At 34.3% G+C, this 14,693-nt stretch overlaps 1 protein-coding gene across 2 annotated transcripts; it reads left to right on the forward strand.

The window, feature by feature from the left end:
• Window positions 1-625: 625 nt before the first annotated feature.
• On the forward strand, window positions 626-14,693 carry LOC123532968 (uncharacterized). Of its 2 annotated transcripts, XM_053517071.1 has the most exons (7): window positions 626-812; window positions 3,621-3,686; window positions 6,979-8,747; window positions 9,734-9,842; window positions 10,009-10,175; window positions 11,155-11,317; window positions 12,325-14,693. In XM_053517071.1, the coding sequence occupies exons 2-7, from the start codon at window positions 3,647-3,649 to the stop codon at window positions 12,480-12,482; spliced, it is 2,406 nt and encodes an 801-aa protein (XP_053373046.1). In that variant the 5' UTR covers window positions 626-812; window positions 3,621-3,646; the 3' UTR covers window positions 12,483-14,693. The 2 variants fall into 2 exon arrangements, with proteins under 2 accessions (XP_053373046.1, XP_053373047.1); XM_053517072.1 differs by lacking the exon at window positions 3,621-3,686.

The following is a 14,693-nucleotide window of genomic DNA, read 5'->3' on the forward strand; positions in this document are numbered from 1 at the left end:
TAGCCGTATACATCGGTAATACAGTAGATCATAGTACACCGGGTACCAGCCACTTCCATATTTTTTGGTACTTTTGATTGCCTAAAGACAGACCTTCAAGATACAATTTCTGTTGGTCGCGATAAGTGTTACACAAATTTTCTTTGACGTACTGACGGACGGGTGAACAGACAAAGCCAAATATATATCCGCACCGCAATAAGCCAGGCTTTATCACCGTAATAGTTATGTCGAAGCTGTATGGTAAAATGTAAGTGAAAATAGGTATTTTCTAATGTCTACTCAGTAGACGCAACATTAGCGTTGTGTCACGTATCTCAGTCATGTGACCATGGCTTCGTTGAATTATGGTCGACCCCATAGGTTATTGGTATTTTTTATTCTCTAAAGACAGACCTTCAAGACAAGGGTGAACGAAGTGAAAAGCTAGACATGCTGATAAAAAACATATTATAAATTGTTATTTGTAGCGGTGGCATTTAATACCTCCTAAGCCATCCGGGTAACCGGTGGCGATTATTAATAAGGTAAAATAAACATCATGACATAATGTTAATGATAACACACGCATACTTTGTACATTTATTGATTTCATACAGATAAGAGGGTTTGGATTTATCTAAATTGTAAACTATCAGTTTATATCTAAAATTGTTTGATAAAGCTTAAGTATTGTTAAAGTGTCCCTTTCGTCATACTGATACTACTTCATTATCGCAAAACTGTGATAACTTTGGCTAAACTGGTGAATTCTGTATTTAGTTTTAGTTGTAAAAAAGCAGGAGATTTTCAATTAAAAATAAAGCGAGTATGTAAGTACAATTAAAGTATTTTATTTTTGTTTTGTTGGCTAACGTCGGGCAGATGGCTTCCTCACATGAAGAATTCAACGCCCCGAGCGGGGCTCGAACCCACAACGATGAGAGAATTAAAGCAGTACTAAGCAATATATTTGACCATATTCTAGTAGTATATGATTACGTTATTTAACATTGTCTTGTACAATACGTCATATGTTTGCACGAGTTTCCATTGCAAGAAAAAATGTTGGATTAGCCAATAGCCGAGTCCTGTATGTTTTTCGGATGGGTGTGTGCTGTATATGCGCTTAATTATCTTTTATTAATTATCCATCTTAAACTTACATAGATCAGACAACAAATTCAAGGGAATAAGGTAATGTTTAGTCCGTTCTGAATGGTCAGTAATGTAAACAAAGTGTAAACAAAATATGTGTAAAGATCTTTTGGAAACATTGAACGTAACAAACAACATAATTTCAGACTCGATTTGTTCATGAGTGGTAATGAAATACGCAACACCCCTCACACCCCTAACACCGATTGTTTATTGAACCTTTTTACTCCGTTTACAGTATTTATTCATTATTAATTTTGCAAAAATGACTGCATTTCGATGTGTATCGAAATAGTTTCATGAAACGGTTTTGTCTCGCCATGGAAACGATGTAAACATGAGGTATGTCAGGATACGAGTTATAAGACCCAGAGAAGTGTCTACGCCTTTAGTATCTTGAACAATGAAATGGGTCCAATCGCTAAGGTGACTATGTCTTAGACTAGCTGACAAATGAAATAGAATGTCCTTTGTTAAAACGTATATAGCTGGTGAGACCAAATATCTCAAATATAGAATTTTCCTCTGGCTACCTTGCCTAAATGATTCGTGTACCAATGATTTGTGAATGATTTCTATTATGAGCTAAATAATTTCAGGGATCAGGCAAATCACTAAATGTTTCAAACTAACAATCTTCAATTAATAATGATTAGCTCAAACTCCTATAGGCTGGAGACTCTATACTTGACTAGTCTTTTTGTTGAAGTTTCCGTCAGACAATGTCTTTGAATCAACAACATACGAGTCCTATCGTATAGATACTCGGCCGCTGTCCTCTTAATTGAAATTGCAACTCTATATAATTGCCCTGACTCCTCGATGCTCAGCGCCTATATGCTATCACGTGTAGCATTCAACTACCATATAGGTATAGCCCCGATGCCTTGGCTGTACTTCGCCAATAACGCTGAACCGTCTATAAGCTGGAACTCTCCTACTCTCAGTAGATTACCAAACTCTGTGTCTCTGTCTCCGCTTTCCGATTCTCAGCCTATATTTGCTATAGTCTATAGCATTCAACTACCATAAAGGTAAAACTCCTATGCGCTGGCCCTATAGCTCGAAACCTTGTAGAAATTCTGCAACTCTTCTTTAGTCTATGAACTTCAAACGTCTCAAGGTACTGTGATGAATTATTGGTTGAATCCTCCATATGTCTTCTTCGATTGCTGGATACCGAATGCCCTCTGTGTCATCCATCTACTTATTTATACCTCAGCAGACGTGCTATTTTTAGAACTTGTTTCTGATTGGTTCAAATTTACACATAGCGTTTTACAACGAGTACTTGCTCTATCGAATATCTGGTTCCCTTTAACTTTTGTATATGACATAATGTGTGATGCTGGGATCCAGCAATCTACAAAATGAACCCAAATCAGCCACAGATGACCCAAATTCTATTATTTACAGCAATTCAACAATAATTATAGCAATGACAACATGAAAAGGGAGTCAATCACTATCTGTGCTTATGAGTTATGTTATCAATATATTAAATATACAAATTATTCTGACAGGGTAGTATCTTTCGCGCTTCGATTTATGAAAGGCCGTACACTCCGTAATGTTATAATGGAAGTCTATAAAACAATTGGTGGTCTCCAACCAAGGCACATCGCGTTAAGCATTTATTGATGTTGATATTCCTTCAGATACTTTTATTGGTCAACGGTTTTTATCGTTTAATCAAAATGGGGTTTCTACAATACACAATCTGATTAAAATCATCTCCAATTGACGCTACACTCTGGCTTCGTTTAGAAGATCAAGTACTTTAGTCAGATTAGGGTCATTATGACCCCCTTGTTTATAAAAATGGCTAACACTTATTATTTATTTTTATGATCTATGATAGTTCTCAAATCCAGAATTAGCTTCCCAAATACCAGGTATAGTAAGGATACTGCTAAGCGCTCGTATAAATTCTCTCTAATAGGAAAGTCTACTGTTTTGAATGTAATTATATCTGTCGTTAAGATTCCGGTAACTGAGAGAAAATATAGCTTCTCAAGCCCCACTCATTCAAGAAGACTAAAATGTCACTGCTGATTTGTGAGGCATGATAACAGAGATTTGAGTATATGCGCAAATGTTGAACCAGTATGAATGTGTAGTACAATTCGGATGTGTACATAAGCAGCATCGAAACTAATCTTTATGGGTTAGTGGTCTTGCTATGGAATGTGCAGGCTTGTTTGTACTGCTTGGCGGTTTACCTTAATTGGTCCGGTATATTTTGGTGGTAATTAGTTCGTATAAATTCTATCTACTTATATATTTAATTAAAAACGCTTAAATGCTATAGCCCAAGCTTTCGACCATTCGGCCTTCTTCAGCGGCGTTTATTTAACATGTAGTAATTCAAACGTTATCATACATGTCCATTAGAAGACTCACTATCTGAAATATATAGTCAAATGAGATCTCCGCACCAAAACTGACCCTGTTTCAGGTAATAAAATACTTTAACTTTTCAGGCACATCAATCAACTATCGACATGGGATGAAAAGCACCGTACCTGCCCAGCGATACACGTTTAGCGGTAGTGTTCGATTTTATAGATATAGCTCAGATTTTTTCCTAAAACGAAAACAAATGATAAAAATGGCATTTGTACTTCCATATGTTCGGCAAAGAAAATTCCATCTGGACGGGGTGTTTTTTTGTGAAAAAAAAAGAAATAATATATATACCAGTGGCTAGCGTAACACTCAACTATCCTTTTATATGTCCCAAACATTTTCCCTTTGTTAGTTGTCGACATGTTTATTTATAATTCATTAGATTTTTATACACCGTAAGTCAATTACTTATTACTAATTATTTTATTAACATATATTGCGATCCATCTGCAAGTTAACGGACTTTGGCAGTTCATTTAGCAATTTTGTCTGACTGTAATATTTTTTCTTTTTTAAAACACATCTTTCACTGATAGACAAAACTATAATTATTTTAATAATAATTATTATTATTATTATTATTTTTATTATTATCATTGTTATTATTATTAGTATTAGTATTATTATACACCACTTTTATATAGCACTCTTTTCATGTAAAAAACGTTAAAATGTGCATGACATAAAAGCATCTTTATAATGTACAGACAAAACATGTTAATTAAACTATAATAAAATAATAGCATTACATTATGGTAACAAAACACAAAGCGTTTTAAATCAAAGGTAAACATAGTAAACTCCCAATTACATCAACAACAACAAAATAGTGAAATATATACAAGTATAAAATATTTAATGATAAAAATATTTTTTTATATTATTTTGTCACACTTGCATTACTCCACAAGGTAGTTAGTGAAATTAGTTCCGATAGAGCTCCATGACAAAGTGCGTCTTGCAGTCTCTTATGCCAGATGGGAGGACATTCCAAAACCTCGCAGCTGCTGTGTGAAAGCTCCTTGCACCGTATCGCACTGTCTGACATTTTGGCACCACTAATGTTAAAGCATTATTTTGGGATCTCAGATTTCTTGATGGCGCATATATTTCTAACATGTTCATATACTATCACTACATAAGCTAGCGATTGATCATTGAGTGCCTTATAAGTATGTGTTAGAATTTTGTATTTTACCCTGCACTGCACAGGAAGCCAATGGCAACACAGGTGTTATATGGTCGTATCTGGATGTTATGGTTATGATTCTAGCTGCTGTATTTTGGGCATTTTGTAGTTTGTTCATTGACTGTTTTGGAAATTCGTATAGATCTAGAAGAAAGTTACAATAATCCAAAAGTGATGTGACACGAGAGTTAATTAGAGAATTGGTTGCGTTTGTGGTTAGATACTGTAGATGTGACCGATTTCCCGTAAGTGTACATAGGAATTCCTACACACACTAATCCCATGCTGCTCCATCTTCATGGTCGGATCCAGGAAAGCACCGAGGTTCCTGACACTGCCTTATTGTCTGATTTTAGACCCGTCCACCGTCACAGAAATGTTGAAACAGATTGTACTTTGTGCGTTGTGTTCAGATGAAAATATGATTGATTCTGGGCTTTTTGGCATTGAGTTTCAACATTTTGGTATTCATCCAACCTACTATCCTTTATACAACTCTCAAAAACGCAATGGATGGTCTCTCAATAGACATTCTGTTTATCGGTTTGAAGGATTGATATAACTGTAAATCATCCGCATAAATTTGATTGTTCAGTCCGTGATTTCTGCAGATAGCTCCAACCAGGTTTGTGTACATTGTGTAGTTTTTTGGCCCCAGGACAGACCCTTGGTGTACACTGTGCGTCATAAGCACTCAGGTTGTGATAGCTCACCGTCTATGCATATGGTCTGGTATGACACATCCACGCGAGTGGCTTTCCTGTAATACCAAAGTGATGTTCTAGGCGATGAATCAGTGTTCCGTGGTCAATAGCGTAAAATCATGCAGAGAGATCAAACATCATAAGAGTAGTGTCATTGCTCTTATCCAACGTTTGGAGAATGTCATTTTGGACTTTCGATTAGAGGAATTTCTTATAAGCAGAATAATTGACTTCATGAAGTTCATTGTTTCTCAGATGATTTTCAGTTTGTACCTCTTCCAAGTTTTCTAAGATTTTAGACAGAGAATGCAGATTTGACACAGGTTAATAGTGCTTTAGGACATTGGCATCTAGGCTTTGCTTAATTAGAGAAGGTCGACTACATTCTAATCGATATACTCAAACTGGGAAAATTCGTTGTTTTTGCTTGATGTGACAATGTTCACTTCTATGGCTACCTGGTGAATAATCACTACGCCCCCGCCGCGTCTACCACTACGAGGGACATGTTTCAATTTGTAACCAACGGACACGAGTTCGCTGATGCGCAGCTACCGAGCCATGTGTGCTGTCGTACATTCTGGTATGTCGGATGTATGTAGAACGTTTCCGTCCAATTTTACCTTTTTTCGCTGATTTCAACAAAAGATATACATGTATAACAAAATATCAAATATTTAGCTTTTGCACACTGGTCATTCAGTTATTACAATCAAATAACAACTTGTTTAACCGAACTAACTTAGCAATTAAATATCAATTCACTTGTTCTGTTGATGTCCACTGCATTTTTTACCAGTATGCTGCATTATTTCTTGTCTTTTCAATTTACGATTTTCAACCGATGAATTCACAGATTAATATCATTACAAACACTACATACGCATTATGCAAATTATTCTTATACAACAATTCTTTAGATCTTATCACAAATACGAATGTAAAAGAAGTGGCAAAAAAATAGAACAAAGACCTTGTTAGAAAATTGTCTGTATACTTCGTAATCTTGCACTGCTTAACAAATAATCAACTCAAATATTACTGAATATGATTTAAAATTTAGCAACTTAATAGTTTACAGCAGGAGACTTGACCCACTGATTATTTTTTACTGCGGTTTCATCTTATGTGAGCGAATGTCAGGGAAAACATAGTTATGTAAAATAAAATCTAACATAATAAACATTTACAGTAAACTAATTGTGTGTCGAAATATTAAAGTACATGACTTGTTTGCACTAAATTCAAATGCATATATAGCATTGTTTCGTTTAATTTTCTAGTTTCACATCTTCTAGCCTATGTTTCATAATTTTGCTTTCTTGTCAAAATCAGCTTAAATGTCAACAAATATTACTGAATATGATTTAAAACTTAGCAACTTGAAAGTTTACAGCAAGACACATGTTCAGCTACTGTCTAACTCATTTGTAAGAATGAAGTCATATATAGAGAGTGTTTCGTTTTTCATGGATCGTGTATTTATTGAAAAAAAGCTTGATGTTTTTCGAGAAAATCAATTATTTGGATATTTTGTAGATGGCCTTTTTTGGATGACACAGAGTCCATTTGGAACAATGTCTTCAAATTGTGAAACAGCTGTGTGTATAAATGGAGAAAACGATGCTCTTCTTTCCGAAGAAGTTACAAACAATAAAGATGACACCCTTGACAAGCTGTATGTAAACCAATGCTTATTTTCTATTCCAAAGGAGCAAGTTAGGTGCATTCAGTACGCAGTAGAAATAATGATTAATTTTTTACTGACGATAATATATGAAAACACTTTATTTAGTGAGTTGGTTGGTTCAAATAAGATAGTCAAACGAACTCTTTCGTTTTTTAAAACCAAACCAAGTATTCATTACGCATTCAGCGATAGAAATCTGTTGAAAGTCGGTAGCTTTTACGAAGGAACAAAGAATCATTATCCCGACGAGTTCGATTTTATATGTGTGATTGCTGATTGTAGTGTAAATGAATACGAGTTAATGAAGGCCATAACGGCTGAAATGTCTGATATTTTTCACTTGTGTTTGAGAGACGCCGTCTTAAATCTATTTCCGATGGGTACATGCATTGAGTTTGTCAGGTATGTACGCTTGCACGGTCCAGCCTCAAGACTTGAATTTAATTACGAACATAATAATGCCAGTAGCAGAAAACGAAGTATTTTTGTTGACATTTCTCCTGCCGTAAAAGTATATACGCAAAACGAATTGCCAACTGAGATAAATGTCCAGTATTCCGATTGGAAAAGCATTATTTTAGCCACGGGTAGTTTTCTCCTTCTTAAAGTCTTTAGCGCAGGACACCCAAAGCATGAAACAAAGACAAAAATATCTATTACAGAATCGGAACAATATTATGTTTTGATGAAAATGTCGGAAAAGCATAAAAAAGTTTATAGACTGTTGAAATATATACTAGATAACGAATCGATAGGGGAGGAGCTACGAGAACTTATACGAAGTGAAGAAAATCAAATCAGTGTGGTGTGTTGCCGAGTGTTTTATCCAAGAGTTGTGTACGAATTTCCTTCTTACGTAATAAAGACATTTATGTTTCATCACTGTCATCATTGTAACCAACGTCCAGACACAATTCAAAGCTGTTTTGTAAGCGTTTTGAATAGCATTTTGAAACTAATTAAAACAGAGCAGAAATATAAAGTACTATGCTTTTGGCGTAAAGACAGATCGTTTTCAGTTTCTGTAAAGACCATGACAGGAGAAATGATTGAGATTGCTGATAGCTACGACTCGTCTCTTAAAATAAAGAAGTATCTAAAGGAAATTAGAAAAGAAATTGGAAATGATTCTCAGGCAGACATTATTCGAAATACTGAACCGACACCGCTGGCACGAAAGATGGTAAACGTCTTTCAAACTCATAGGGAGAAACGAAAAAGAAGGAAAGCGTGCATCAGAACTACAGCTTGCGTAGCTGTGCTGTGTTCATTTTTCATTCTTGTGATCGCGTTCGGGTACATTTCATTTTTATCTTCAAGCAATGACGTTGAAATGCGTTGGTGTTGGAACGGAACTGGTTATTCTGAGGGTATAAATTACACTTCTAATGGTGATTTCAATCTACCGAACTTGAGCCGGTTGAACCTGTCCAGCATTCAAAGTTCTGTACAGCGCGAGTCAGTAACAGGCATCCCAATGAGTTACTTATATTGCTTAGAGTATGAGGATACCGAGGTACAAGAAGACCTAGGAACAGTGTCATGGGCAAATGTGAGCAGAATATACTACTGTGGTGACAAGAAAACTTGCAATAAAGACAAGTTGTTATATTCCAAGGTAGGGAAAATACTATATATGCCCTTTTACGGTGGAAATTTTGAATTAATAGTATTCGTGGTTGTGGAGAGCAATTGGAGACTTTTGAAGGGTATTTATAAGCTTTGATTGAACATTTATACCACAGTCACACATACGGCGCAAATAGCTACGTCTTGCTACGGATAGAAACGTAGTTACCCGTATCGATCCGTATCTGAGCCGTACGGATTGGTACGAATTGATACGGATTACTACGTTAAGGTACGTCTCAGGTACGTATCAATACGGATAGATACGAATTACTACGTTTTTATCCGTGGCTAAACGTAGCTTTCCGCGCCGTATGTGTGACTGGGGTATTACAGGAAAGTGTGTTCCCATTCAATTCAAAATATATAGAGAGAGGATATTACATGAGTGTCTGTTCATATTGAATTCATTAATCTAGTTGAATAAAATGATAAAATGCGACGCTCTACCGAGCATTTTATCAATTTTATCCGACGAGTTTAATAAATTCAATGTGGAAAGTCATAGATGTAATATTCTTTTTATCGTATATTAGGTTTTCCTGCCTAAACATAAAAAATTCTTCTTTCTTTAGCTATTAAAAACAAATCAATTTGACCAACGTCTCCTATACTTTAAACGACGTCGGCGTCAACGGTTTATTACACTAGTGTATAATCATTTTTATGTAATGGGTTTATTACACTCCCGCGACGTCAAACATGTGATAAATCCAGGAAATGCACGAGTATGTTCTCTATCTGCAAAGAATAAAAGCGATTTTAACGTAATTCCTGGTTGTTTGTTTGTTTTCTTTTTTATTTAGAAGTATAGAACGCAACCAAGACCCACTTTCTATTCATGTAAAGTAATAAAATGTTTAACCTTAGTACCGAATCGAGTGGAAACAGCGAGTAAATGTAAATTGGAAGAGTCGTTTTTCTTCAAATTTATCTTGACAGTAGAATAATGATATTGTACCTTTATGTTAACAGATTAACAATAATAGTTTTGCTCAGGAACACATATGTCACACGCATGATTATGAAAGCGGGTTTGGATCGAAGATGTTCAATTCATCAGACAGACACAGCAGTCAAAACGGTTTGTAAAAAAAAATATTTTTAGCAAACTCATTTGACAAATTTTACTGCAATAAAACCTTTTCACGAATTTTCTCCACCTCAAACATTATTTATGAAATAATGCTGAACTTCAACACGTAAACTGTTTTTTTTTTTTAGAGAAAACGGTTTTAATTATTTTACAGAAAAACAGTTAACATGTTGGCGAACAAAAACCTGTCTGGACATGGTGGAAAGGCATTATCGATTTGCTGGATTATTATATGAATATAAAAAGAGATGCACTGAACACCAAAGTTGTTTGCCGGCTTTCTTCAGAAACGCAAAACAGCTCAGTTGCTACGAATCTAAGGTAATAATACTATTATGTTCTGAATCAATTTTTCCCCTAATTGTTGCATGTCCATAATATATGTTCTATATAATGATTATATCCTGTCTTTATTTACGCTGTCTTGTAATATAGAAACATGGTGGTGATTAAAGAATGAGGTTGGGCGCCAATAAATTATTGTAAAATCCACAGTGACAGTTTTGCCACTGACCGTTTCTGGCAGTGTCCTACTTTTTTCTTTATCCATGTATGTTTGAGACTGTTTGCAACTTGTGGTTATATGTGCAAGTGCCTGCTCATTGTACATGTGTATACATTTTTACTTAACACTGTTTCCATGTGGAATGTTGTATGATTGCCTGCGTACTTTGAATGTGTTTTTGTGATGTATGATACAATGATAAGTCCAGGAATAGGGTATCTGAACGTATCACATATTCATTTTCACTAATAATCTGATTTCAAATTTAATTGATGATAGATCTAGATTTTAATCAGTCAGTCGACAGGCTTGAAGTTGTCGCGAATGTGTCGGTGAATAGGCCGAAATAATGTTCTAATTTGTCGTCAGTTAAGGTATCATAAAATCGCTGGTTTTAAAAGCGGAACCTAGGGCGCCCCCTTCCCTTAAATTTCGGCAAGCATACAATTTTATAGCCTAAGATTGAAACATCAATTTCGCAAGTCAAATACTTTTATCAGTAGTATTTATAGTTGTTGAGGTAGAGAATATTGCCAGCAATAAGATCAGAAAACTAACATTTGGTTCATTTTTTTTTTTTCAAATTTAGAAGATGACATTGTGTCAAACACTAATGCTCAATGCACCCCCCCCCCCCCCCCCCCGAACCACCCACCCCACCCGCACGGTAAAAAAAATCATATGTTTTTTTTTATAGCATGACTACAATATAGGGTCTCGAAGTCAGCATTTCTTCAGTCATGGTATAATAATTATTATCGTCAAAGTAGATTCATTACATTCTTATCTTTCCAGCATTTTCAAGAAAGTGCTACGACGACTGACACTGAAATATGTTGTTGTGACAGAAGTCACTGTACTGACCCGGAGCTAGACGAAACTAGTAAACTGTTAGGACACATTCTGGGAATCATGTATGTCGTCGGTGTCATTATAATTTCGTTGTTATGTATATGTGGTAAGTCAAATACGGTATGTTTAGAAATATTTTTAATGAGGGAAACTCGACAAACATGTCTTTTTGAGCATTTTGACCGACAATCACGATCTATGTATTTTGCAATCTCTACTGTCCTAGGCTTATATCTACTTTAACTTCTCGTGGTTTATTGTTTACTTTCAAAATATGACGGATATGCAACGCAAAAAGGACATAAAATGAGGGCATCGTTAATGTCAAGTAATTCAAAACTACTTTTTAAAGTTGCTTAGGGACACTAAGATATTGAAGTACACGCTATGCAGTTTTGAAATTGTAAACCGTGGAACTACTATTTTTCAAATCCCTAATAAATATGAGTAAATATGATTTGCACATTTAAAAATTATTAATTAACCAAAACGGTAATACAATTTATTTTTGTTAATATTTGTAGAATTTATGCTAAGCCGAATACCTTGTTTGATTTGAATTGATTTGAATTGTACAAATTGTACTTTGATAATATTACATAACTTGCACATGTCTTTAACGAGCGGACACCAAGTAATTTTCCCCATTAAAGACATTGTTGTATGTTAAACAGTAATCATATGGGAATATGTGAAACATGCTGAAAGTAATAGTGAAATTCTCTATATGTGTACAGACTTCAAAATTAAGTAAATAAAATACTCGTTTTTCATATATATTTCTATTTCGACTGCTGTAGCAGGAACATTGTATCCCATATACCTGCAAATAGCAGTGGCGCTGTTACTCATGGTTCAAAAATAAAATGTATAGAGGAAACGTTTTGGGTTTGAAAACTGGTTAGTTGACAATATAAAAGTTGAACGCACGTGGTGATGGAAGCAATCGTGTATCTTTAAGATATTTTTTTTCGGTTTATATTCATGTTTCGAAAACGTACGTAAAAAGTAAGAAAATAAATTTTGATGTTTGCTAATTAAGCTTATCCTATAGGGTTATTATCGTATATATTTTATAAGATACCCAAATACTTTTATTTAATTCGTTTTCAGGAAAGTTATGTTTATGTTTAAAGTGTGCGATTTGCAAACATCATGGAAAAGGGGATCAAGCATCGCTTACGTTCTATGCCAAAAGATATGAAAAGAGATTCTCAAAAATGCAGAGGAAAAGGATAAGTTCATTGATAAAATACACTAAGAAACAATAGTTGCTTTCTTATAAAGCCCAAACTGATACAATTTTATCTAAATAATGTCAGTTCCTGTTAACTGTCAACTGCCTACTGTTAAAGAAGACATGAAAAGCAATACGAGACTGGAGGAAAACGAAACTTTGGCTAAAACTTCCCATACCTTTCAGTTTAAAATCGCTATCCAATAATACACTAGTACAATCACAGTGACTGTCCTGAATTTTGAAAGATAGATATTCCCCGTATGCTGATATGACTTGTGCAAAGAGAAAACAAATCGAATCTTGAAATGCATTGGTTACAAACATACACATGCACAATCAATTTATAACTTTTTCACCATAAATGGCACACACTTTTATTTATGGTTTGATCGTCTCGATTTATTAAAACTATTTATGACATGTTTAAAGAGAATTCCTAGAGTTTTTTTTCCTTTCATAGATTTTTTTTCAAATTCACATATATGATAGGACAATTTGTGCTGAAAACAATGAACAAATAAAAAATAAAAACAATGGGTCACCAGGCTTGTTTTTGTAAAAAAATGTTTTAAACACACCCACTGTTGCTGAAACTGCCAGCGATTTTTCAACATTTTCATAATTTTCTGCTTTTTTATAAATACCAACCAAAATATACACCAAGACAGCACAATAAGGGTGATTCTTTTAACAGATTTTATTATATACTTATTAAATATCATAGTCATATTTGTAATACTATATCCTTACAATAATGGGTACAAATGGAAAATAATGTTTCCTATTCACTTTTGTGAACTTTTTTCAATGAAAAATACCCATAGTGGAGAATATTTTTTTAAATTTTGAAAAAACTTTTTCATAATTTTTTTTTCTGTTTTTCTTGTGTATGAATAATTGTATTGTGAGCATAAAAATGGCTAAAAATGTATGGGTCACTAGGCTAAATTTTATGTTAAGACCGCTTGAATACAACACCTGTTCGGACGAAAAATGGCGCGAACCTGACCAAATTGATAACATGTATATCTGCTAGAAGTTGAAGAAAAGTTAGAAAAATTCTTAATTCTTTCTATAATTGAATGCTAAATAATCTGAAAGGTGATATTGTCTTATCAGTACTAAGTCAATTGTCTTACATTATATGAACAACACTGTCTTTGTACTAAAATGTGATGTGAAAACACAACCATAAAAATGGCAAGATACCTGGCAGGCATAATACTTGTCACTACAACATAACCAGTATCAACATTTGATTACTGATAAAACTTAATAAAAATGTTATTTCATTCAAGATTCCTCATATTTAAGGTTGTCTGTCACATGTTTCAACAAATGTTGACTTCATTTCAGTTTTCCATAGAAAGTGTCGGTTGCGCAGGAAGATGCGCATAAAAAACTATAGGAATTCCCTTTAATATGTAAACTGATTTCAAGTATTATGCTTGTATGACAATTTGAATGCGCGTCATCAGGTATGACTTACTTTTTCACATTAATGCTATTAAGTAATTGTACTTGATTTAGTTTAAAATAAACATGTATAATTGATCAAAAGTTTGAGATGTAGTTATCTTAAAAATATTTCAAACCACGTACAGTGACAGGAAGGCACCAGTGTCCTATGGACACACATCTAGTTGGATTTACTGTCACTTTGTTGAAACCGCTATAAATGTTATAATTTGTCAAATACTCAAATCAATGTTATACACAAAACCATCGTATTAAGGTAAATGCACGTGTATAATAATTTAATGGTTTAAAAAGTAAAACTTAAGGGTATATTTCCCGGGAGCACAAAGCACCAAAAACACGTCCATAAAGCCATGCGGGAGGCGAAGGGGGAAAGAGGAAAGAAACACCAACAACATGTAACATAATATACCAGACGAACAAAAACAAGTTGACAATAGGGGCACCACCTTGGAACGGTCAGTAAACTATATTTCTTTTGGATTATAAAATCAAAAGCAGTTACATAACATTTAGATCAGTCCTTTACTGTTTCTGTATTTCAGTGAAGTTTCACATTTTCACATTGTACGGCTGGATGATACGCACTCGTGGATTTAGTATTACAGATTCAAACTCTAATGAATAGAATACGTGTCATAGTTGTTATGTAAATGTTTCTTTTGTGAAGTTTGTCCAAATAATTTAATAAAAACTTTGAAGAAGCAATATAACACGGGACAGTGTTTTATTGATAACTTGACATTGTTGTCATATGGTAATG

Source organism: Mercenaria mercenaria, chromosome 11 (assembly GCF_021730395.1).
Source record: "Mercenaria mercenaria strain notata chromosome 11, MADL_Memer_1, whole genome shotgun sequence".
In the NCBI taxonomy this organism is placed as follows: domain Eukaryota; kingdom Metazoa; phylum Mollusca; class Bivalvia; order Venerida; family Veneridae; genus Mercenaria; species Mercenaria mercenaria.